Source organism: Ciconia boyciana, chromosome 21, assembly GCF_034638445.1.
Source record: "Ciconia boyciana chromosome 21, ASM3463844v1, whole genome shotgun sequence".
Taxonomy (NCBI): domain Eukaryota; kingdom Metazoa; phylum Chordata; class Aves; order Ciconiiformes; family Ciconiidae; genus Ciconia; species Ciconia boyciana.
The window spans coordinates 5,976,102-5,998,147 of record NC_132954.1 but is presented as its reverse complement, the minus strand read 5'-3'; the positions used below and the strand labels follow the sequence as shown (position 1 = coordinate 5,998,147).

Sequence of the window (22,046 nt, the reverse complement as noted above, 5' to 3'; positions counted from 1 at the left end):
GGCGGCCCCGCGCCCCCCGCCCCCCTCCCCTTCCCCACCCGCCCCGTCCCGGCGGAGCCCCGGGGGCGGGGGCCAGGTACGGCGGGGCGGGCCGGCCCCGGCGGGGCGGCGGCGGGGGAGGGCCCGGCGGCGGCGGCGGGCAGCTAAAGGCAGGTGGCGGCGGGGAGCGGTACCGGGCTGCCCGGGGCGGGCGGAGCAGGCGCGGGGGTCCCGCGGCGGGCGGCGGGGCCATGCGGCGGGCGGCGGCGCCCTGAGCGGGGCGGCGCGCCATGGCCGGGGCGGCGGCGGGCGGCGGGGAGCGGCGGGCGGCGGCGGCGCTGACGGCGGTGCGCACCGAGGGCGCGGGGCCGCCCGGCGGGACCCCCCCGCCCCGCCGCCGGGGGCTGCTGGCGGGAGCGCGCCCCCGGGGCCCCGCCTGCCCCGCCGGGCCCCCGCGCTGCTGCCGCCGCCGCCTGCCGAACTGCCTCTACAACGTGCTGGAGCGGCCCCGCCGGGGGGCCTTCGTCTACCACGTCTTCATGTGAGTACCGGCGGCCCGGGGCGGGGGGGAGCGGGCCGGCTGCAGCGTCCCGCCGCCCCGGGGCCGCTGCCGGGGGTCCCGGGGCGGCTGGTCCCGGTGGGGCGGCGGGGGCCGGGCGCTGCCGGTGCCCGCGGGGGAGGGAGCGCGCTCGAAGTGACGAGGAGCCGCGGGGCAGCTCCGCCGGAGAAGTTTCTCCGTGAGCGTTTGGCGGGGGGGGGGACGGGGGACACGGACGCGACGGCGGTGCCCGCTCCCGCCGCCGCTCCCGCTCCCGGTCCCGGCCCGGCGGCGGGGCCGGTGCGATGGGCGCAGCGCGCTGGGGGAGCTCCGCCACCGGCTGGGCCGAGGGGGGCGAGCGGGGAGCCCGGGGGGGGGGGGGCGAGCGGCGGGGCTGAGTCCAGCGGCGGATTCGTGCCAGCGGCTGCGGTGCGAGGAGGCGAGCGCGTCCCCGGGGGATGGGACTCGGTCCCCGGGTGGCCGGGGTGCAGCGAGCCCCTTGCTGGTGGCACCCGCACGGAGCCTGGGACACCGTCCCGCTCCGCCGCTGTCCCCTCGCTGTCTGCGCCTGGCACACGGGGCCCCGGCCGGGGTCTCCGAGCCCCTGGAGAGCCCCAAAGGCAGGAGTCCCCTGCAGGAGCGACAGGGCCGCTCCCCTGGGGTACCTGTAGCAGTGTCGGGACGTAGCAGCGGTCCCAGGCCAGCACCCCCGGAGCTGGGCCCGGATGGGATGGGGGAAGGTGGGGATGGGTGTTCTTGTCCCTGCAAGCCGGCAGCAACTGCTGTACCCCAAGAGCTGTGCCCATTCCTGGGTCACGGCTGCTGTTGATCCCCAGCACTCCTCTCCAGAGACGGAGCCCGGGATGCTCCCAGGAGCACGGCTCCTCCCTGCCCTGGCTCAACGCAGTTTCTGAGCAGTGTGATGCTGCTCCGGCTTTCCTCGCTGGACCTGGGTGTCCGACGGCTTTTGCAAAGCAGAAGCTTCTCCGAGATGTGCGGGCTCAGCTCGGGGCCGAGTAACAAATTCAGCCCCTTGGGGTTGTTTGCTCAGAGGGCTGTAACGGGGCTGCAGAGCTGGGGTGCCCGTAACGCACCCAGAGGCTGCGGGGAGAGAGGAGGCTCCGTGCCGGGGGGTTGTTGTTTCTGGCTGCCCCGACCCAGGACCCCCGCTCTGCTGTGGCTGCACTGCCGGGACACTGCCGCTCCCCACCCAGCTGTAGCCATGGGGAAGGAGGTGGTTTCCCCATGTGCCTCCTGCATGCCAGGCCTGTGCACTGTGTCCCATGGCCCAGCTGGGCACAGGCCCCCTCTGAGAGCACGAGCTGAAAAACCTCCTCTCCCTCTGCTTTCAGGAGCAGTATGATCGATGATCTTAAAGGTGATTCAATGATCTTAAAGGTCTTTTCCAATCTATACGATTCTGTGATTCTGTATCAAGCATTGGCAGAGGCTGCCCAGGGCAGTGGTGGAGTCCCCATCCCTGGAGGTATTTAAAAGCCGTGTGGATGAGGTGCTCAGGGACATGGTGCAGTGGTGGGCTTGGCAGTGTTAGGTTTACGGTTGGACTCGATGATCTTAAAGGTCTTTTCCAACCTATATGATTCTGTATCAGTAACACGGTGCTGAGTCGCTAGCCGGGCATGCGAGCTGGAGCTCGTTAAGAGGCAGGAAAGTGGGTCTTGCCTAAGTTAGCACATTGAGATGGCAGGATGAATTTGTCACTGGATAAGAGGGCACCTGAGCTCCCTGGGGAGCCGGGAGAGGAGCCCGGGGCCCATTTGTATCGCCTGCCGACACCTCCGCAGCGTGCTTCGGCAATAATACCTACGTTGCAAATACTGCCCTCGAAAGAGCTTTTCCTGCAGGGAATTAACGATGGCAGCCCAAACCTGCTGCTAGGGGAAGGGGATCAGGCTTTTTTGTGTAGGTACTCGCTGGGCTCTGGAAGAGAGATGCCTCCGCTCATCTCACGGCTGAGACGTGTGTGCCCGAGTGTCCTCCACCAGTTCTTCCTCCTGACCTGCCTGTGTTTTGCCCCAGAAACAACCGCGTCGGACCAAGCAGCTCCCCTTGCAGAGCCCACCAAGCCCCGGGTCCCTCCTCTGCCACCCCAGCCATGCCTGGCCTCCAGCTCCTGGGAGATGTCCCATACATATGGCTTTGTCCCATATGGGCAAGACGTGCAGCAGTCGATAGCAGGAGTGAAACGTTTTAAGCATTTAGCGGGATGGGGAGGGTTTGTGTCCATTTGCTCACTTAGTTTTACGGCTGAGGTATGCTGCAGGGCAGTCAGTCCTGCCAGGGACCCCCCCGAAGCTTGCGGGGAAAATGCCGCAGTGGGTGCAAGGTGTGGACGTCTGTTCTGTGAAGCCTTTCCTGTAAATGTTGCTCCTTTCTGGCTTCTTCAAAGTTGGTTGTTTTTTTTTTTCTTCTCTCCTGCAGCAGATGGGACCTGCTAAGCTGTTGCAGTGCTGGATATTGAAGTTCTCGGGAATGATTTGTGTGCCTCAGTAGCTGAGGACTGGTTTTTAAATAAGAGGAGGAAGGAGTTACCCCCGTTTTGGGGGAGACTGAAGCATGAGGGAGATGCCCCAAGGTTGGGGCAGTGCTGGTCACAGGACCCATCCTCTGAGTCACGGCTGTGCGCTGCCTCCCCCCGAGCAGCCTGGCTCCGAGACAGGGCTGAAAACTGCTAAAATGGAAATACACGCTGAGAAGCGCAGCGCTTCCCTCGCTTCCCTCCCCTGAGCAGTTTAGTGTCTGGGAGCACGTAGCAGGGCTGAGCTGATACCATTTATTGGACAAGTTCAGTCTCTCTTTCTCGTCAAATTGATCCCAAATAGCTTCCCGTCCCCAGCGCCCGCTCTGGGCTGGGCTGGTGCTGCTCCACCTTGCAGGATGGTTTGGTGGCTGCACCGTCTGCAGCCCCCAAGCTGTGCCGGGCACGGGCCTGCAGCCCTGCCCGACGGGCTGCGGGGGCTCGGAGCCGCCGTTGGGCTCTGCCAGGGTTTGCAGCCCCTTGGAACCCCCTGTGCTGGGTGTCCCCATGGGTTCCTGTGCTCCAGTGCTTGCAGGAAGGGGATGGTGTGAAAGTGGGTGCCTGTGCAGGTGTAAAGCCAGGGCTGAGGCGTGTGGTGTTGGCTGGCTGACCCCATCCCCTCTAAGCCCGTGCTGACCATGGCAGGACTGTGGAGGCATGTGCTTGGACTCGGCCGGCTTGCTGGGCTTGCAAAGCTTTGCCTTGCTGTCTTGAAATGAGAGTTTCTAGCCCTGGAGCTTTACAGAGCAAATCTGGGAGTGCGACCAGAGTGTTAACCTAAAGGCTTTACAGCTAGAAGGCAAATAAAAACTTCCTTTTCCAATCTTCACCTCTTAAGCAAACAGGAGGGCTGTTCTCCTACCCAGCTCGTGCCTTTGCTTGTATATGGCGTCGGACTGCCCTGCTCCTGGGTAGAGCTGCTGCGGCTTCTGCCCTTGGCACAGGCACTGCTGCCAGCCCAGCCCAGCTCAGCTCGGGGGCTGCCCCCCGAGGGGTCTCCTGCAGCCTGGACCTGCACTGCGGAGGTTTCCAGTTCAGGCCATTCCTCCCCATCTGCCAGCCCCTCCACAGGGCCAGTGGCTCAGTCCTGCTGCCCCGATGGAAACCGGGGAGCTCTTATCAATGGTTATGAAACTGCTGGGTGCACCAGAAGCTCAGCTCAGCACTTTTTTCCATTTCCTAGAGGAATGCTTTAATAAAGAACAGTTTGACCTGGAGCAAATTAGGGAAGACTGAGCTGGCAGCACCAGTAACAACCTGCAGCCCCCTGCCTGAAACACCATCCCCTGTGCCGGCCCAGCCAGGCATCTCCCTGGCCTGCTGCTCTTGGCAGCATCTCACCTGGGTACTCTTGAGTCGATGGGGCTTTATTTACCTTGCAAAAGTGTCGCCCTGTGCCTGGGGCAAGGAGAAGACGGGAGCACAGAGCTTGGAGGGTGCCTGTCCCTAGGGCATGTAGGGCGGCTGTCCCATGGCACTCTTGCCGTGCCGTTGGGTCCCCACGTACGTTGGGGGGACAAAGGGGTGGCAGCTCCCAGCAGAGCCCCGGGGCAACCCTGGCGCTGGGTGAGCGATGCCAGGCACGGGCTCTCCTCGGCTCGGGGCGGGCCAGGCGCCTCGGGGCCACGGGAAATCCCCGCTGGCTCGGGGCAGCGGGGTGGTGGGGGTGTGATGGGCACAGGGCAGCAGCTGGCGGGTCCCCCCGTGCACTGGCCAGCTCCTGGCCAGGGACCAGGCTGCTGACAGCCGGGCTCTCCCGGAGTTTCGCTGTGCTCCGATCCTGTTACAGAAGAGGGCTGTGGTGGCAGGATGGGTCTGCCATCCCCGCTGCATCCTGCCCCCGCTGCAGGGCGGGTGGCTCTGCCCTGCTCCCCTATCTCGCCGCATCCCTCCATCCCCACTTGGCAAGCGGGAAAGCGCTTTCCCTGCCATGCTGGGGATTGCCACCGTGGTGGGCGCCTGCAGCCGCTCCAGCCCAAGCCCTTGCCAACCCACCGGGGCTGTTCGATGGGCTGGAGCCCCGGGGGGTTTGCAGGGAAATTGCTTCATCCCCTGCTCGGAGCTGGCTCTCCACTGCCTGCTTGGTAAAAACCTCTTGTATTAAGCTCCGGGGTTTTAATTTGCTGTCACTGGCATCTCCCACAGGGGCTGGTGTGGTGGTTTCCTATCCGGCTGCTACGCTTGCGTGGCCAAAATAAAAGGGGCCGGGGAGGCTGTCCCCTGCCGGAGCCGTGCCCATTGAGCAGGGGGCTCTGCTCCCGGGCCAAGGGCTCGCCTTGCTCGGGCTTGAAACGGGAGCTGCGTTTGCGGGAAATGCCAGTGGGAAGAGAAGCCGGCACAGCAGTTTCCCCAGCCTGATACGTTGTCACCGGGGCATAAAATTAAGCGACTTCGGTGCAACGTGAAACTCTGCATTGATTTTTCTTCTTCTTTTTTTTTTTTTTTTCCCCCCTTTCCCCTCTTGCCGCTCCCATCGGACCCCTCAGCCCAGAGCAGGAGGTGCCAGTTTGGGTGCCTGAGGCTGGCCGGCCCCGATGGCAAGGACACGGAGGGAAGCCCCACTGCCAGGGGGGCAGGGATGATGCTCGGCTGCCCTGAGAGGCTTCGGTTATTTGTCCCTCAAAGCAGCCACCCCTGGGGTGGGGGTCGGAGTGGGGCTGAGCGAGCGCCCGGACCTGACCCTCTGCCTCTGGGCGCTGCTGCCCCCCATGCAACACGTTTGGGGTCCCAGCCTGCCTTGCCTTCTCAGGGCCACTCGTGTCCCTGTGCCCCAAAGGTCCCCGTGCCCTGAGGAGCTGGAGGGGTGGGGGTGGCCCCGATCCCACTCCTGGGGTGCAAGGCCCATCGGGCACAGGGGGTGCATCTGAAAACGTGCTCGTTTTCTTTTCCTCCCCTTAAGCCAACTCCTTGCCAGATGATTCAAGAGCAAAACTATCTTGGCTGCTCCATGTGAGCGTCTTGGCACCGTCCACAGGAGCCTTGTGACCGTGCTCCCTGTGGGGACTGCGGGGCCGAGGTGCTGGGGGACGGTGGGTGATGCAGGGGTGATGGACGATGCCGTCTGCAGGCTTCGGCTCCCGAAGCACAAAGGTGTTGGGGCCATCGGCTCCTGTGCGGTGTGGGACGTCATCTGGAGCTGCTGCCGTGGGTGCTGCCGGGTCCCTGCCGTGGGTGCCACCAGGCTGCAGGAGGAGGTGCGCAGCCTGCAGATGGGCTCCTCGTCCCAGCCCTGCTTGCAGTCTGCGTCAGGGTGCTGGAAACACCCCGTCCTGCCTTACCCCCTGGTACCCCTGGGTCTGGGGGCAAGGAGGGCTCTCGGAGCAGCGTCTTTCCTCTCCTGGCACTGATAACCGGGTCGGGGCCAGGCTCTGAGCAAGTGCTGGGGTTTGCAGTGCCGGTGCCGTGGCGGGGCTGGCCAGCTCCTGGCTCCAGCTCCGGTTTCCCTGACCGTGGGGAAACGCTCGGTGCTTTTCTGCTCCTCTTCTCTGCGGCACGGGCAGAAGCGCAGTGCGGGACGGACCCTGCCATGGTTACGGGCACAAACAGGCCCGCTACAGCCCTGGTTATTTATATCTCCCGGAGCAGACAGGCTGCCTGCTCCACCTCTCCTAAAGGGCTGCTGGGGCGAGGGACAGAGGATTTATAAGACACGCTGTTTATACAGCTGCAGACGGTGCTCGAGGAGCTGAACTTCGTGGGCTGGGGAGGCTGGAGAGCGAAGCACCGTCCCCGTCCCTGTCCCCATCCCCGCTGGAGCTGGGCTTGGGCAGTTTTGGCCCAAACAGCCGTTTCTTGCGGTGGTGGCACAGCCTGGGGGGACTGCCCAGCGCTGCGGGGACCTGGCAGCGTCGCGATGGGGCCAGGCTTGGACGGGGAAGGGAGCCGTGCCATTCGGCAGAGGCTGTTTGCTCGCTCGTCCCCTGGCCGAGCTGTTTATCCTACAGCGCGTGGTATTTTCCTTCCGCTGAGTTATTGCCGGGCTGTCGGCACGAGCCTCCCTGACGCTGCCTGCGCCCCCGGCTCGGGGCTTCCTCACCGGGGGAGGGCGAAGCGGGGTCTGGGCCAGCCCTGCTGGGGCACGGGGGTCCCCCAGCATCCCCCCCCCCCTCCAAGCCTGGACACCGGCTGCTTGCTGGGGCTGGGGGACGCAGCCTGGCCGGGCGGTGCCATGCCGCTGCACAGGCTCTGAGCATCACGGTCCCGTTGGCTCCGGCTGCACCGGGGTGCCGCAGCGCAGCTTTGCCCAGGCTATACCGGGGTGCAGCCCGTTTGCCCGGGGGTGTTCAGGCAGGCACTGGGTGCTGGCTGGTGGCCCCTTGCCCGGCGCTGCTCCTCGCCGGCCGGGGCCGACCTGGCCCTGCTCCCCCTGAGCTCAGCAGCTTTCCCGACTCACCTGTTCGTCCGCCAGCACCGCGCTGCTGGCGTGGGCAGGAGCATATGGCAAAGTCCGCTCTAATGAAGATTAATGTGAGGAGATTCACCTTCTCCAACCTGGACCCCCACCGGGTTTTAATTATTACTTTGGGGAGGAGTGTTCCCGTGGACAGGCTTTGCTCCCGCAGGGGTGAGAGCAGCTGGAGGGGCCCCGTAACTGCGCCCAGGCTGCCGGCAGCGTGTCCCCTCCTGCGCAGGGACGCGTGTCGGCAGGGAGGGGTGCGGGCAGCGGCAGGAGCCCCCGGGGGAGAAGGCTGCCGGGTGGTGGGGGCTGGCAATGGAAAGTTTACTGGGGAGAGCTGATGCACCAGCTCAGCAACAACAGCATCTGCTCCCTCCATCCCCCAGGACCCTGGCGCAGGGGAGCGGGAGGCAGCGAGGCTGCTGCCGGCTCCTGCCCTGCCGGCTCTGCCCCATCCCCACTTGCCCTGGCAGCACTCCTTTTGTTTTGGCCCCACTTGGCGGGTGGGAAGAGCAGTGAATTCGGGAGGGGGAGCGTGCTGGCGGGGAGCCTGGCACTGCCGGCACCGTGCAGCATTTGATGGAGCGGTCGGCTGAGCCCCGGTTCCTGGCTCACCGAGCTGCCTTCAGGCATCTGACCCTTTCCCTAAGCCGCTTAGGCGCTGCCGGCAGCCAGGATGGGACGTTTGCCCAGGCTTTGCAAGTTAATTCCTAGCAGGTGATGTGTTCCCAGAAAGTTTCTTTCCCAGCTGGTTCTGTGGGGCCTCGCATGCCCGTATCCTTCACCGAATCCTGTGGGATGCCAGGGGGCCAGGCGGGAGGCGTCCCCACCCTGGGGGTGCAGGTTTCCATCACCGCTCCTGCGGCACGGCTTTACTGACCGGCCCCATTGCTCGCGGTGCTGCTTTGGGGATGGGTGACGAGTGGGGCTCCGGCTCGGTGCAAAGGCACCGTGACTGGCCACCGCCCGAGGCAGGGCCACCCACAGCGCGTCCCCGTGGGAGCAGCGTGTGCCCAGGCACCGGAGACCCCCCTCCCCGCTCCCCAGCCAGGGCGAGAGGCACAGATCTTCGCAGGCTGGGAGATTTCTGCCTTCTCTTCTGCTTTGTGCTTCGCTGCCCATGTAATTGCCTGCTAAATCCTGATTGTATAATCTTTATTGCTGATGATGCACAAAGCAGAAAGGCTCTGCCCTGGGCTGCTCAGCCAGGTCTTGTTTTGCTCCTCAGACCAAGCACTGTGGCAAGGAGGCCAGTGACCCGCTCGGTGCTCCCTGCCCACGGCATCGCTGCCCTCTGTGCCGGCACGGCAGGATGGGGGTACCGCTGTGCCCGGCTGTGCCAGGAGTTAACGGCAGAACTGCTGTGCCGGAGGAAAGGGGCTCAATTAATAATTCAAAGGGAGAAGGAACTGGCTCCAGCCTTCTGCCTTGCAGATGGGGAGTGTCTGGGAGAGGAGCATCGTCCTCCGCAGTGAGGGCAGGGCGGTGTCGAGGCTGCAACAGCCCCGGCCCCTTCATTCCGGTAGCTGGCAGGTGGTGGGTCGCTCCAGCTCTCCCTTCCCCGTACTCTGCATCCAGCCCTTCTCCCGTTCCCTGTGGTTTCTCTATCCCATCTCCAGTTTCCCCTCGTGGTGCTTTTGGGGAAGGGGACCTGCCTGTCCCCTTTAGGCTGGGCTTTGAGCTGGGTGCTACCCCCCTTGCCCCACTGTGGGCATGGGGTGCTCGGCAGCCCCCTCATGCCATGCCCAGGTTTGCAGAGCCCCCCAGCCCTACACGGCACAAACTGTGGGTTCCGTGAGTGGGGGGGTGTGTCCCCGGGCCATGCTCAGCCTTGGGGGGGCACTCGGCTCCCCCCAGCCCCAGTCCTCAGTGTCTGCCCCAGGTCCCCTTGGCCCGGGTGGTCCCGCAGAGGGCACAGAGCATCGTCCCTTCTCCCCCACGTCACCCGGTACCTGTCCGCTGGCACTGGGGCGGGCGTGCAGGTTGGTCAGGTCTGGTTTCACCCCTCGACCGCCCCGGGCAGCCAGTTCAGCTCTAAAGCTCCATGTCAGCAGCAAGAGGAGATGGGAAAGTGCTCCTGAGCGGGTGTCAGGCAGCATCTCCCTGAGCCAAGTCCCCTGTGCTCTCTGGAGCACCACTGATGTGTCCCACGGACATTGCCCACCGTGGGGAGATGGTGCTGGGGGGGCGAGATGGATGCCCACCAGCGTGGGGACGGGGTGCCAGGGCCACCTCGCTTGCGCTGCTGGCCTCAGCCTGGCCGTCCCGGTGCTGCTGGCGGTGCCTCCCCGCAGTGCCGTGAGGCTGCGTGCCCAGTGGGTGCCCGGAGCCCCCCGTGCCATTACGGAGCCGGCTCCGGCAGAGCGGTGGCCCTTTGCACGCCGTCACGTGGGCCGGTGGCACAAGCCCTCCAATTTCCATTTTTAGAATCGCTGGATCAGGGGAAAAAATGTATTTTTGGAGTTTCATTTGCTTCAGCTTCAGAGTCTATTTTTTTTTTCCCCTCCTTATTTTAAATGGGCCAAAGCCCCTTGTGTCTTAACCCAGCTCTTGGGGACAAATAGCCCCAGAGCAGCTCCCTGTTAACTCTTCCCCCGGGTCGGCTGTTCCCAGGCGGCCCCCGTGTCCCCGGCAGGTCCCCACGGTGACAGTGATGCTGGGGATAGGCAGGAGAACCTCTGGTCCCCTTTCTGCAGCAGCAGCACCCTGCCGCGGTGCGGGACCCCCCACCTCCCTCCCTGCCTTTAACTAGCAGTTGTTTTGCCCGGGCAGAGGCTGCAGGGCTGCGGCAGAGCCTGGCACTGAGCCCCATGGCTGCTGGAGCCTGGTCCTCCTCCTCAGTGCCTGCGGGGCAGCCTGGGGACGTGCTGTGCCACCAGCCCAGGCTGGCACACGGCTGCTGTGCGGGGCTGGTCCTCATCACAGGGAGGGGACTAGCGGGAGCGATGTCCCCTCTGGGCACAGGGCTTGGGGGACCCCACGCGACCCCAGGCCCTGCCCGAGGCTCCCGGGTGTGCCGGAGAGATGCACAGGGAACGGAGGGGTCCCGCCGTGGGCTCGGTGCCCTGGCCCGGGGAGGTGCTGCCTGCACTGGGCATCCCACTGCCACGGGCAGCCTCGGCGTGGGCAGGCTTGAGGCACAGCCCTGCCTCTGCACCCACGGGCAGCTGCTGGTGGGCTCCCGAATTGCTCCATGCCACCATCTAGGGGCAAACCGTGTCCCCGGTGGCTCAGCCACGGCCGTGGAGGCCTCGACTGGGGGGGGTCAGGCTGCGAGTGGGGGCCAGCACTGCAGGCTGGGCTCCCCCCGGCCGGCCCCGACGCCCGCGCCGACACGCTCTCGTTCCAGATTCCTCCTGGTCTTCAGCTGCCTGGTGCTGTCGGTCTTCTCCACCATCCAGGAGCACCAGAAATTGGCCAACCAGTGCCTCTTCATCCTGGTAAGTGGGGAGCAGGGCTGGCGCTCGGACTCCCCCCTCCCCACGTTACACCCTAAGACACTCGGACAAGATCATGGACAAACCCCCCCCGACCCCTTCCCCAGCCCAGATGTCACTATTGATCATCGGTGTTAATGATGGCAGCCTCTCCGGCATGTTGGGGAGAAGCTGCAGGGTGGCCTTGCCGCTGCGGGCGTCCCCGTGGCTCGGGGTGGCCCGTCACCGCAGCTGGACCTCTGCGGTGCAGGGAGGCATAAACCGCTGGGAAAGGCAGGGCAGGAGGGGCTAAAAAAGGCAACTTTCCCCCAAACTGTCAGAAACGGCTGACGCTGGAGTTCTTCTGAGTGATGGAGACTAAATTGGGAAGGTCCTTGTGACTTTCCCGCAAGTAAGCAGAACGGGGGCTTGTTTGTGCGAGAGGTAGGAGGACAATGCTGACGGCGGAGGAAAAGGACCCAGCTCGGTGTGAGCTTGGCACAGGTAGGAGAGCCGGGCTGCTCAGACAGGCTCAACGGCCGCGGCTCCCGTCTCGCTGCCCTGATTCCCCCAGGATGGCTCCAGCCGGGGCTGTGTCAGGGGGTGGCCTTGGGGGGACACCACGCTTCCCCCTGCACCCTCCTCAGCACCGGCATTTCATTTTGCCCCCCCCCAAAGCCTCCCACCCAGCTGAGCCCCCCCCCACACCGTCCTGCCCCTGCCCTCCCCACCTCACCCTCCTGCCCCTCCTCTCCCCCCGGCAGGAGTTCGTCATGATCGTGGTGTTCGGCATGGAGTACATCATCCGCGTCTGGGCGGCCGGCTGCTGCTGCCGCTACCGGGGCTGGAGGGGACGCTTCCGCTTTGCCAGGAAACCCTTCTGCGTTATAGGTACTGGGGAGGGTTGGGAGGAGCACAGCCGTCTGGGGACTTGCGCTGTCACCCACGCCATGGATGTTCGAGAAAAGCCCGCGCCCCTGACCCTCGCTGTCCCCTAGATTTCATCGTCTTCATCGCCTCGGTGGCCGTCATCGCCGCTGGCACCCAGGGCAACATCTTTGCCACCTCGGCGCTGCGCAGCATGCGCTTCCTGCAGATCCTGCGCATGGTGCGCATGGACCGTCGCGGCGGCACCTGGAAGCTGCTGGGCTCCGTCGTCTATGCCCACAGCAAGGTGAGGACGCGGGGTCCCGGCACGGCCCCCAACGCCCCCCCCCCAAGCCCCTCTCACTCTGCCTGCCCCGGCAGGAGCTCATCACCGCCTGGTACATCGGCTTCCTGGTGCTCATCTTCGCCTCCTTCCTCGTCTACCTGGCTGAGAAGGATGCCAACGCCCAGTTTGCCACCTACGCTGACTCCCTATGGTGGGGCACGGTAAGCTCGGCCACCGCGGCCCCCCAGCCCCGGGAGGGGACGAGGAGGGTGGGACGGGGCCGCGGGGGGGGAGCTCCCTCCAGGCCTCCCCCTGCTCTGCCCCTGGGCAGGTCACCCTCACCACCATCGGCTATGGGGACAAGACGCCGCAGACGTGGCTGGGACGCATGCTGGCGGCCGGCTTCGCCCTGCTCGGCATCTCCTTCTTCGCGCTGCCCGCCGTGAGTAGGGCCGGGGAGAGGGTCCCTGCGCTTCCTGCCCCGCAGAAATCGGGGAGAAAGGGGCCAGATCCACCCCTGCGGTGGGAGGGTCCCCGTCTCTGCTGCCTGGCGGTGGTGGTGTGGCCGGCACCGACGGACCCTGTCCCCTCCCATCCCCAGGGGATCCTGGGCTCCGGCTTCGCCCTCAAAGTGCAGGAGCAGCATCGGCAGAAGCACTTTGAGAAGAGGCGGACTCCGGCGGCAAACCTGATCCAGGTAGCCCAGGGCTGGCGCATCCTGCCCCATCCCTCCCCGGGGATGCTCTGCTGTCCCCCCGTCTGCTCTGCCTGTCCCTGCCTGCCGCAGGCAGGACCCAAACGCGCGACCCCAAATCTGGCAGCTGTCTCCTTTGGGCCAGACTCTGCCTGTGGTGGCCAAAGGGGATGGAGGGGGCCAGCGCGGGGGGGGGGGGGATCTCGCCTCCTCACCCCACAGGGGCTGATCCCGATGCCCATGGGCTCTCGCTCCCGTCCAGGCTGCCTGGCGGCTGTACGCGACGGACATCAGCCGGGTGTACCTGACAGCCACGTGGTGTTACTACGACAGCCTCCTGCCCTCCTTCAGGTAGGCAGGGTCCTTGCGGGGGTCCTTGCGGGGCCCCCGGCTGATGAGCGACCTGGGCAGCCCCTGCCACGAGGGGCCATGTGGAGCCACCGATGGCTCGGTGGACAAGCAGCACGGACGCCTTGCTCAGCCCCAGGACGCCGGAGCCCCAGCACAGCATCTGCCGAAATGCCCAACACCCTCCTCCATCCTCACCATCCCTGCAGCCCGCAGTGCCCATCCCACCCTGTCCCCACTCGCCCCATCCATAGCCTTCCTCCAGCACCGCCACGGGAAGAGGATGGTGCCGCTGGCCACGGGGACCTCGTGGCTGGGGCGATGGAGCTGCAGCCGGCCGGGAGCCGGCTCCGAGCGCGGCAGCAGAGCGGATGGACCCGGGGGGTCCGGTGCGGAGCCCCGTGCCCTGTCCCTGCAGCACTCTTCCCTCCCGTGGCCTCTGGGATGTTGCCGCCTCGGGTGGATCAAGGACTCTCCGAAGCTTTTCCAGATCCCTTGTGCGTTCCCATCACACCAAGCGCACCGGCGTCTGCCGTGTGGTCCCCGGGCCGGCAGCGTGGCCTGCCGCAGCCCTGCCCTCCTGCCTGCCGCTGCCTGTGCGTCCTGTCCCCGCTCCGGCCATGTGTTTCTTTGATTGCAAATTCACCGTTCCGTTTCACTCTTTATTTTTTCAAAGACAGGGCTCTTAACAGCCGTGGCAGCAAGTCCCTCTGGTCCCTGAGGAGATCCGGCTTCCTGTGCATCGCCGCTGAGCATGGCACTGGGCAATCCCAGCGTGGGCATCATGGGGGGCTCCGCTGGCCCCTCCTGCTGTGCCGGGAGCCGTGTCTCCTGCAGCGGGGAGCTGAGATAGGGGCAGGCTCCATCTCTGCCGGGTCTGAGCTTCCCCCTTGCTCCAGCAGTGCCCAGACCCCCAGATCAGAATGTGGCAGGTCCCCGTGTCCCCACTCTGCAGCAAGGGTGGCCGTCCTGCCTGTCCCCTGCCTGACCAACCCCTCTGCCGGTGGCCAGCCTCCGTGGGACCCTTTCCCAGCACCCCCCTCCCCAGCACTGTCACCCACGTGCCGGCAGCACCCGCTGCTGGCTCAACCTGCTGCCGGCAGCACTGGTCAGAGCTGTTAAGAAACTGTCTTTTGAAAGAAAGTCCTGTTTTTTGCTTCTTGTTTTGCTCTGATTTTGCTTTGGTTTGCACAGAGAAGGACCCGGCTCTGCTCAGCCTTGGTTTGCTCATCTCGTTTGCTTTGGAAAGTTTAATTTCTCCATGTTTTTATTTAACCCCAACCCCAGAGAGCTGGTCCTAGTGTTTGAGCATTTGCACCGAGTCCGCAACGGAGGATTTAGGAATTCAGAGGTGAAAAAATTGCCCGACGGAGCCCCACCGCCTTATCACTCCTTCACCCCTGGCCAGAAAAGCATCAGCCCTGCCGCTTGTTCAGGGGAAAGGTAGGAGGGTGCAGCCCCACGGCACCGCGTTCTCCCTCCTCTCAGCCCTCTCTCCTCTGCTCGTCTGTGTCCACCCGCGGTGCCCGTCACCGCCAGCCCGGACCCCAGGGGAGCAGCCCCTGGCCCCGCTCCCCACCCAGCGCTGTGATGGGGCACCCGTCCCGCTCTGCTGCTGGCTACCAGCACCGCTCCCAGCTTGCAGCTCCGGAGGGGACACGTTTGGTCCCCGTGGATGGACTCTGGGCTGTTGTACCAGCATGAAGCCTCTTGCAACGTTCAGCTCTAACGTGTTGCCCATTTCGATGTGGGTACGGCACCGGGACTTTGCACGGGGGAACCAAGCGTGGCTGAAAACTACCCCGTGAAGGCAGCGTTGCAAGCCTGGCAGGGCTGGAGCTGCACAGCCCTGCCGCAGAGCTGGGCGAGGAACAAAACCCAGTTCCTGCGGTCCGAGATGGGCTTCCCGTGCCCGTGGCAGTGGGGAGCAGCAATGCTGAGCCTCCCCAGTGCTGCCAAGAAGAGACAAGAGGGTTCGGCCGCTCCGTGCGGGGCTGCCATACTGCTGGTGGTGGCTACTTCTGCACCGTGTCCCCGGTCCCCTCTGGCTGAAGAGCATCCCAGAGACCCCGGTGTGGCCACCGTGGCTGCTGGCCTGCCACCCAGGACATCAGCACGGTGCGGGGCCCTGGGCCAGTGTCAGGCTTAGGTGGGGAGAAGGAGCGCTGCTCCTTTGCATCGTGCCTCAGTTTCCCCTGTGATGGGGCTGCGGGAGGTCTGGCAGGGCGTGGGGCTGTGCCGAGCCGTGGGGCTGCAGGCGTGGGGCCGAGGGGGACCTGCTCCCTGCACCGGCCCCGAGGTGAGTATGGGCTTGGGGGGCTCCTCCCTGTGGCAGCACCGGCCTGTGCTCACCCGGTTTCCCAGTGAATGGCCAGGAGCGGGCAGGGCAGGGACTGCAGCCCCCTGGCCATCCCACCCAGGGGGGCCCAAGCCTCCCCCCGTCTCCTCCGCGAGCATCACCTCTCATAACATCTCATCTTCTCTCTCTCCTCCCCTCTCCTGTTCACCCTCCTCCTCTCCATTCCCCCCCAACCTCCCCCCAAACCTTCTGTGCCCCCCATTCACCCCCAAGCTGGAAGGAGGAGGACGTGCAGCCCCACAAGTGCTTACGCCTCAGGTAACGTTTGCCCCCGGCCGTCACTCGCCGCCTGTCCCGTCCTCCCGCAGCGAGCGGGCAGGGGCCGGGGGTCCGCAGAGCCCCAGCAGTGTTTGCAGGGTCGCCACCGTTCAGCTGCTCGGCACCGTGTGCCGTCACCAAATCGCTTTTTTGCAGAGCTCCACCGCTGAGAAACCAGACTTTGCTCTGCGGGGCAGGCGTTAAGTGTTTATGCAGGACCTACGCAAACAACTTCCTTGCTCGTGCTTCTTGCCTCCGCAGCAGAGAGGGGCTACGGTGGTCGGGTCCGGTGCAGTGGGAGATGCTCACCGGCGGTGGGCAGGGACCCTGCGCCCACACGCTGGGGTGCGGGCATGCCTGGGGGGTCGGGGACGCGGTGGTCCCAGATGCTCCGCTCCCTCCCGGCTACAGGCTAACTCTCGTTTTCTCCTGTGTCTCTGCCCTGACCCTCCAGCCCCATCTTTAGTGGTAAGAGGAGGCTCTTGCGGACGTGGGGCACGTGGAGACGGAGGTACTGCGTCCTGGCTGCCTGCGCTGGGCGGCCGCGCAGGGCCAGGGAGCACTGGGGGTGCATGGTGCTCCGTGCCGGGCTGCCTGCTGGCTGCGGGGCGGAGGGGGTCGGGGGGGGGTGGGCAAGGCAGAGGGGGGAGAGGCCGAAGGGTGGTCCTTCCGCAGGGCAGGGGGGTCTGTGCATGGCCCGGGCTGAGCCAGCTGGCCCCGCTGCCCCTCACCGGCTCCCACGGTGGGCCCTGCCTCAGTTTCCCCCTCCGTGCAGCACGGATGAGCCTGGTGCCTTTGCTGTGCTGGCCGTGTCGAGTCCGACAACGGCAAACTGAGGCACTTGGATGAATCCCATCCCACGTCTGTCCTGCGGGCTGGTACCCCGCTGGGCGCAGCCATTCCCAGTCCTCCAGCACAGCCCGGCAGCACCGCGTGCCGCTGGCTGCAGGGGCTTGTGTCAGCCCTGCCGGCCCAGGACCAGCTCGCCAGCAGCCTGCATGGGGAGGGGCTGGAAGCCCGGTGCCCTGCCTGTACCCCTGCCTGTACCCCTGCCTTGCCTGGGGGCTCCTGGCCCAGGACATCCAGGAGGCTCCCCAAATGCCGGGGTTTTGTGGAGCCTGTTGTGCAGCAGGTGTGGGGTTTGCTCTGCGTCCTCTGCGGCTTTGGCTTCCTCCGCTCACGGGGCCATGCGTCTGCTTGGCCTCCTTGCATGTCCCAAGGTGTGCCTGTGGTCCCGCATCACACGAAAGGCAGCACGAGACGGTGTTTTTGTGAAGGTCCTACATAAACTATGCCTGTTGTTTCCCCTCCCAACCCAGCGGAGCAGCTGGTTTGAGGAGCAGAGCTCGTGTTAGGGAGGAGGGGGGCTGCTCCACTTGCCCGCCGGAGCAGAGCCTGGATTAGGTGGTGCAGCCTGGAGGAGGACGAGGAGGATGATGAAGGGGCCTGGCCCCAGGACACCCCGTGCCAGCGGGGATGGGGCAGGAGCAGGGCTGCTCCCCGCGGGGCTGGGGCCAGTTGCTCTGCCAGCGGCTCTGCTGCGTGTCCTCCCCGCCGCCAAACCTGTCCCTCCCTGCTCTCCCTGTCCGTCTGTCTCCTCCTTTCTTTGCTCTCGGGTGGGGGGGGGGGGGGGGGGGGAGGTGTTTAAAGGAGTAACCAGAGAGCTGCTCCTGCACGGGCATGCGGTACCGCCTGCTCCTGGCCTGGCTGCCTCGTGCCCATCGCGTGCCGGAGCCTCGCCGTGAGCTTGGCACAGCCACCCCCGTCCTCACCCCCACCCCAGTAGGCACCGTCTGCATCCGCAGCAGGGACCCAGTCCCCTCCCTGTCCCCATCCCTGTCCCCCCCCCCCGGTGTCCGCTCACCTCTGACGCTGCCCACATCGCTCTCCCGCACAGCAACAAGATGGGCATCAAGGACCGCATCCGGCTGAGCAACTCGCAGCGGCAGGGCACGCGGTGCAGGCAGCACCTGGGGCCCCCCCTGCACCGCTCCCCCAGCACTGAGGACGTCCCCGAGGCCTCCAGTCCCACCAAGGTGCAGAAGAGCTGGAGCTTCAACGACCGGACCCGCTTCCGTGCATCCCTGAGGCTCAAGCCACGGACCCCAGTCGAGGGTAAGCCCCAGGGACCAGTGGGGTCTGGGTCTGGCGGAGGGGTCATGCTGGGGGCCTGCAGGCATTTTAGGGGACACAGGGGGGCAGCCCTTGATCTCTGCCACCCACCCACTCTTGCACCCACAGCCGACTGCCTGCCGGAGGACAGCGGTGAGGAGAAGAGCTCCCACTGCGACCTGACCTTTGAGGACATCATGCCAGCGGTGAAGACCCTCATCCGGGCTGTCAGGTGAGACCATCCCCTCCTGCGTGCCCCAACGTACGTGCTCCTGTCCCCAGCTCTCAGCCCTTGGCAACGAGAGGACATGTCCGGAGAGCCCTGGTCCCCGGTCCAGCCCATAGCGGTGGCCAAACCAGGCAGGGAGCAGGGATGGCTCCCGGCTCAGCCCCCCCGTGGGGACAGTGATCAGGACCTTGGTGCTTTGCATGCACCCCCCCTCGCCCCCCGGCACGGAGCCCCTGGGCACCCCCGGTCCTCCCCAGTGCCCTGCAGCCAGTGCAGGTCTCCCCGCAGGATCCTGAAGTTCCTGGTGGCCAAGAGGAAGTTCAAGGAGACCTTGCGTCCCTACGACGTCAAGGATGTCATCGAGCAGTACTCAGCCGGCCACCTGGACATGCTGGGCAGGATCAAGAGCCTGCAGATGCGGTGAGCTGCTCCAAAGGTGGCGGGGGGCTCCGGGCTCCCCTGGGTCTCCTACCGCTAGCCATGCCCGCTGGGAGGGGTGCTGGCCTGTCGCGATGGGTGGGACACGTTCCCAGAGCCCTGTCCCCATCCCTTGTGGTCTCACATGCCCTCTGGTCCACTGGGAGTGATGGGCCGTGTCCCTTCCCTCCCTGCCAGCGTGGACCAGATTGTGGGCAGGGGGGCCCTCACTGCAGACAAGAAGATGCGGGAGAAGGGGGAGAAGCTGGCGCTGGAGACGGAGCTGGTGGACGAGCTCAGCATGATGGGTCGCGTGGTCAAAGTGGAGAGGCAGGTCAGGAGGGGACGGCCACCGGGGATCATGTCACCGTCCCTTCGGTGCCTGCAGGATGGGGGAGCCAGGACCCCCGGGTCCCCTCCCCGGGGGGAGGGACCGGCTCAGCCCTGCCTGCCCTTGCAGGTGCAGTCCATCGAGCACAAGCTGGATCTGCTGCTTGGCCTCTACTCCCAGTGCCTCCGCAAGGGTTCCACGAACTCCTTCAGCCTGGCCGCCGTGCAGGTGCCCCCCTGCGAGCCCGACATCACCTCTGACTACCACAGCCCCGTGGACCACGAGGACATCTCGGTCTCTGCCCAGACCCTGAACATCTCCAGGTCGGCCAGCACCAACATGGACTGAGTGGGGAGGCAGCGGGACGGATCCTGCCAGCGTGCAGCCGGTGGGACGGGATGCCAGGACGTGGGAGCAGCGTGGCATCGCCTGGCCCCGTCTAGCCGTGTCCCTCGCCCTGTTACTTGAACCCAGTCTTTCTTCGTGGGGACGCGGCTGCACCAGGGTGCCCGCTTCGGGGATGGGGTGGGAGCCCGTGGCACTGTGGCATGGCCAGACCACGCTCCTCTGGGATGCTCCTGCCCTTCCCGGGGGGTGAGACCCTCCCCAGCTCCTGGGGCCTTGACTGCTCCCCAGCCATGGTGGGGACGCTCCAGGCTGGCCCCGTCCCCTGAGGTTTGGCTCGTACCCCCAGCCCCAGCCCTCAGGACACGTCCAGCTCCCCAGCAGGGTCCTGCCCGGTCCCCCGGAGCTGAGCCGGGGCCACCGCCAGCTATGCAAGGCTCCATCTCCCTTCTGCTGCCAGTGCCGAGCGGGGGCATTGGCGCACAGCCCAGTGTGGTTTTACCTGCGTCGCTCCAGGTCAGGGCAGCAGCAGGGCCCCCCCCGGGCAGGGGAGCAGGGGTCTGTCTCCCCTCACCCTCCTCTGCCCAGGTTGTTTCCCTGCTCGCAGGGCTGCAGCGCTGCAGCCGTGGCTGCACCTCTAGAAGCACAGCAGAGCCTTCTGCCTGCCCATGCATGCTCCCAGGGCAATATATATATAGGAGATATATATATATATGTATTTATGCAATAATGTCTTAATATGCAACACCCCTGGGAAGAGCAACCCATGGGGACATAGGCAATAAGCAACCCCCCTACCAGCATACAGGGCTGGATCCTGCTGCCCATGGGGGCCCGCCTGGGTGCCCCGGGGGCTCGGGGCTGGGTGACAAACCTCTGCCCGAGGGTGGCCCTGGGGCCGTGGGGCTGGGCAGGGGCTGCGGAGGAGGGAGGGATGCAGGCACAGGCGATGGGGACAGTGGTTGCCAAGGAGCATCCCTCCCTCTCGTGTCCCAGCCCCTGCTCTTGCTTAGAGGACTCCTTCCCTGCCAGGTCCTGCGGTGCTCAGTTTGTCCCTCCCCATGTCCCTGTCCCCTCCGCGGCCCAGGGACCACGGGCTGGGCCCGGAGGGTGACTGCCTGGTGGGGACAGAGAGGGGCCGTGCCTCCTTACATGCCACTCGTGGCAGAGCCATGGCAGCTCCCACGCTGCCCCACTCCCCTTTGCTGCCCCGACCCCAGCCCTGGGGCCGGTTTCCAGTCCCGCAGCGCTGGGCTGAGCCAGGCTGGAAGCGATCGTGGTAGTGCCAAAGTTTGCCAAGCTGGGGGGTCCCGGGGGTCTCGGTGCCCTGCGGGGTTCGGCAGCGACACCTGCGTGGCCGTGGTGCCGGGATCTGACCTGGGCTGGCGAGGACCCACCGAGCCCCTCGCTGCCGGCACGGCCCCTCTCTGGGCTTCGGACCGTGGGATTTGCACCCCCCTTTCCCAAGCCCCCCTGGGCCTCTGCTCCCGGCAGCGGGGACCCCCAGCCCTGCTTGTTTTTCTTGCCTTGTTGGTGCATGGGCCAGCACGGGCCGTGCCAGAGCCGCTCGCAGCCTCCCCCCCGCCCGTTCCCCCCGCCGGGCCGTGGGGCAGCGGTGCTGCCGGGTGCCGTGGGTGGGCAGGCGGTGGGTCGGCGCGTGGGTGCCGTGGGTGCCCGGACGCGGGGCGAGGGTGCATGCGAGAGCTTTGCCCGCAGCCGCACGCAGGAACTAACTCGTAGGACCCTCCCCAAGGCTGGCTGGTCCCCGCAGACCTCCCCAGCCAGCAGTAGTTACCTCACTTGATTAACTTATTAACTTATTTGTTTCATTAAAATTTGGAGTAGAGGCTGCCTGCCTGCCTGCTCTCTCTCTCCCGGCTCTCCCGAGAGGTGGCACTCCAGCCCTGCTGCCGAGCGCGGCGGCTGGAGGACCAGGCGTCCGGCCAGGGGACCCAGGCGTCCGGCCACCTCCCTGCCAGCCCCCCCAGGCTCCCCTCGAGCCATAGTCGTGTGTCCCCCCCCGGCATGGGAGCAGGGTCCCAGCTCCGGCTCGATCACCCACCTCCATGGTGCCGTGTGCCTCGGGGGCTGCAGGCCTGATGCCACTGCAGAAGGGCTCATGCCCTGCGTTTGGAGCCCAGGGCTGGCGGGGAGGGTCGCTGCCCCGGGAAGGGCCGTGCCCCATCTGCCTCTTTAGCAGTGTCACGGTGTGTCCCCAAGCGGAGATGACACTGCGATGGCCCTGGGGCCATCCCAGGGAAGGTGGGGGTGTGAGCCCCCTTCCCCAGGAGACCACAACCCCTCAAGGGATGGCAAAGCCTTCATCCCAGCCCCGTGTGCCAGCACCCCGCGGGGATGATGTGTCCCCCAGCCTGCGAATGTCGGGGGGCCGGGGGTGGCCCCTTTTTGCACCGCCCTGGCCCAGCACTGGCTGGGGAGGAAGCCAGGGCTCGGCGTAGGTCGGTCCCTGCCTTTCCTGGCTGCCTCTCGCCAACAAACCCGTTCCTGGCTTGTCCCGGAGCGCTGGGCTGTGCCGAGCACCGCGGGGGTCAGCACCTCCCTGCCCCAGCTGCGCCGGCCCCGCTGCCCCAGGGCTGCCCCAGCCTGCTGGGACGGGGGTCTTAGGGTGACTCCGGTCCCCCGGCCCCACCAAGTGCCTGGTGTGCGGGGTGTGATCCCTGGGGAGCCTCGGCCACCCCCGGCACTGCTCACATCTGGCTCACGTACTACTTCGAAGCAGAGGCTTTGAAGGGGAAGCCAGGACACGGCAGCACCCAGAAAGCCCCGTGTGAGCGAGCTGTGCCAGGGCGGCACTGCACCGGCCGCTGCCCGGCTCCCCCGGCCGGCTGGGTGGCTTTCCGGGGTGGGTTTGGAGGGATGCATCTCCGCAACAGCAGGGTCTTCACCCTGCCATGGGGCTGTGCATCGCCAG

General features: G+C 66.0%; 1 protein-coding gene across 1 annotated transcript; it reads left to right on the top strand.

Moving 5' to 3' along the window:
• The first annotated feature begins 269 nt into the window (after positions 1-269).
• Positions 270-20,904, top strand: KCNQ4 (potassium voltage-gated channel subfamily Q member 4). Its single transcript, XM_072885487.1, has 15 exons — positions 270-520; positions 10,802-10,892; positions 11,633-11,759; positions 11,867-12,042; positions 12,117-12,242; positions 12,353-12,463; positions 12,623-12,718; positions 12,978-13,066; positions 14,351-14,506; positions 15,636-15,680; positions 17,578-17,795; positions 17,922-18,024; positions 18,310-18,441; positions 18,637-18,772; positions 18,899-20,904. The coding sequence occupies exons 1-15, from the start codon at positions 270-272 to the stop codon at positions 19,115-19,117; spliced, it is 2,076 nt and encodes a 691-aa protein (XP_072741588.1). The 3' UTR covers positions 19,118-20,904.
• Positions 20,905-22,046: the final 1,142 nt, after the last annotated feature.

Bases quoted from the DNA above. Each gene is read 5' to 3' on its own strand.
- KCNQ4 (XM_072885487.1), top strand. From the start codon at position 270: ATGGCCGGGGCGGCGGCGGGCGGCGGGGAGCGGCGGGCGGCGGCGGCG. The intron at 17,796-17,921 runs GTAAGCCCCAGG...TTGCACCCACAG, and splicing joins GCCACGGACCCCAGTCGAGG to CCGACTGCCTGCCGGAGGAC. The intron at 18,773-18,898 runs GTCAGGAGGGGA...CTGCCCTTGCAG, and splicing joins TGGTCAAAGTGGAGAGGCAG to GTGCAGTCCATCGAGCACAA.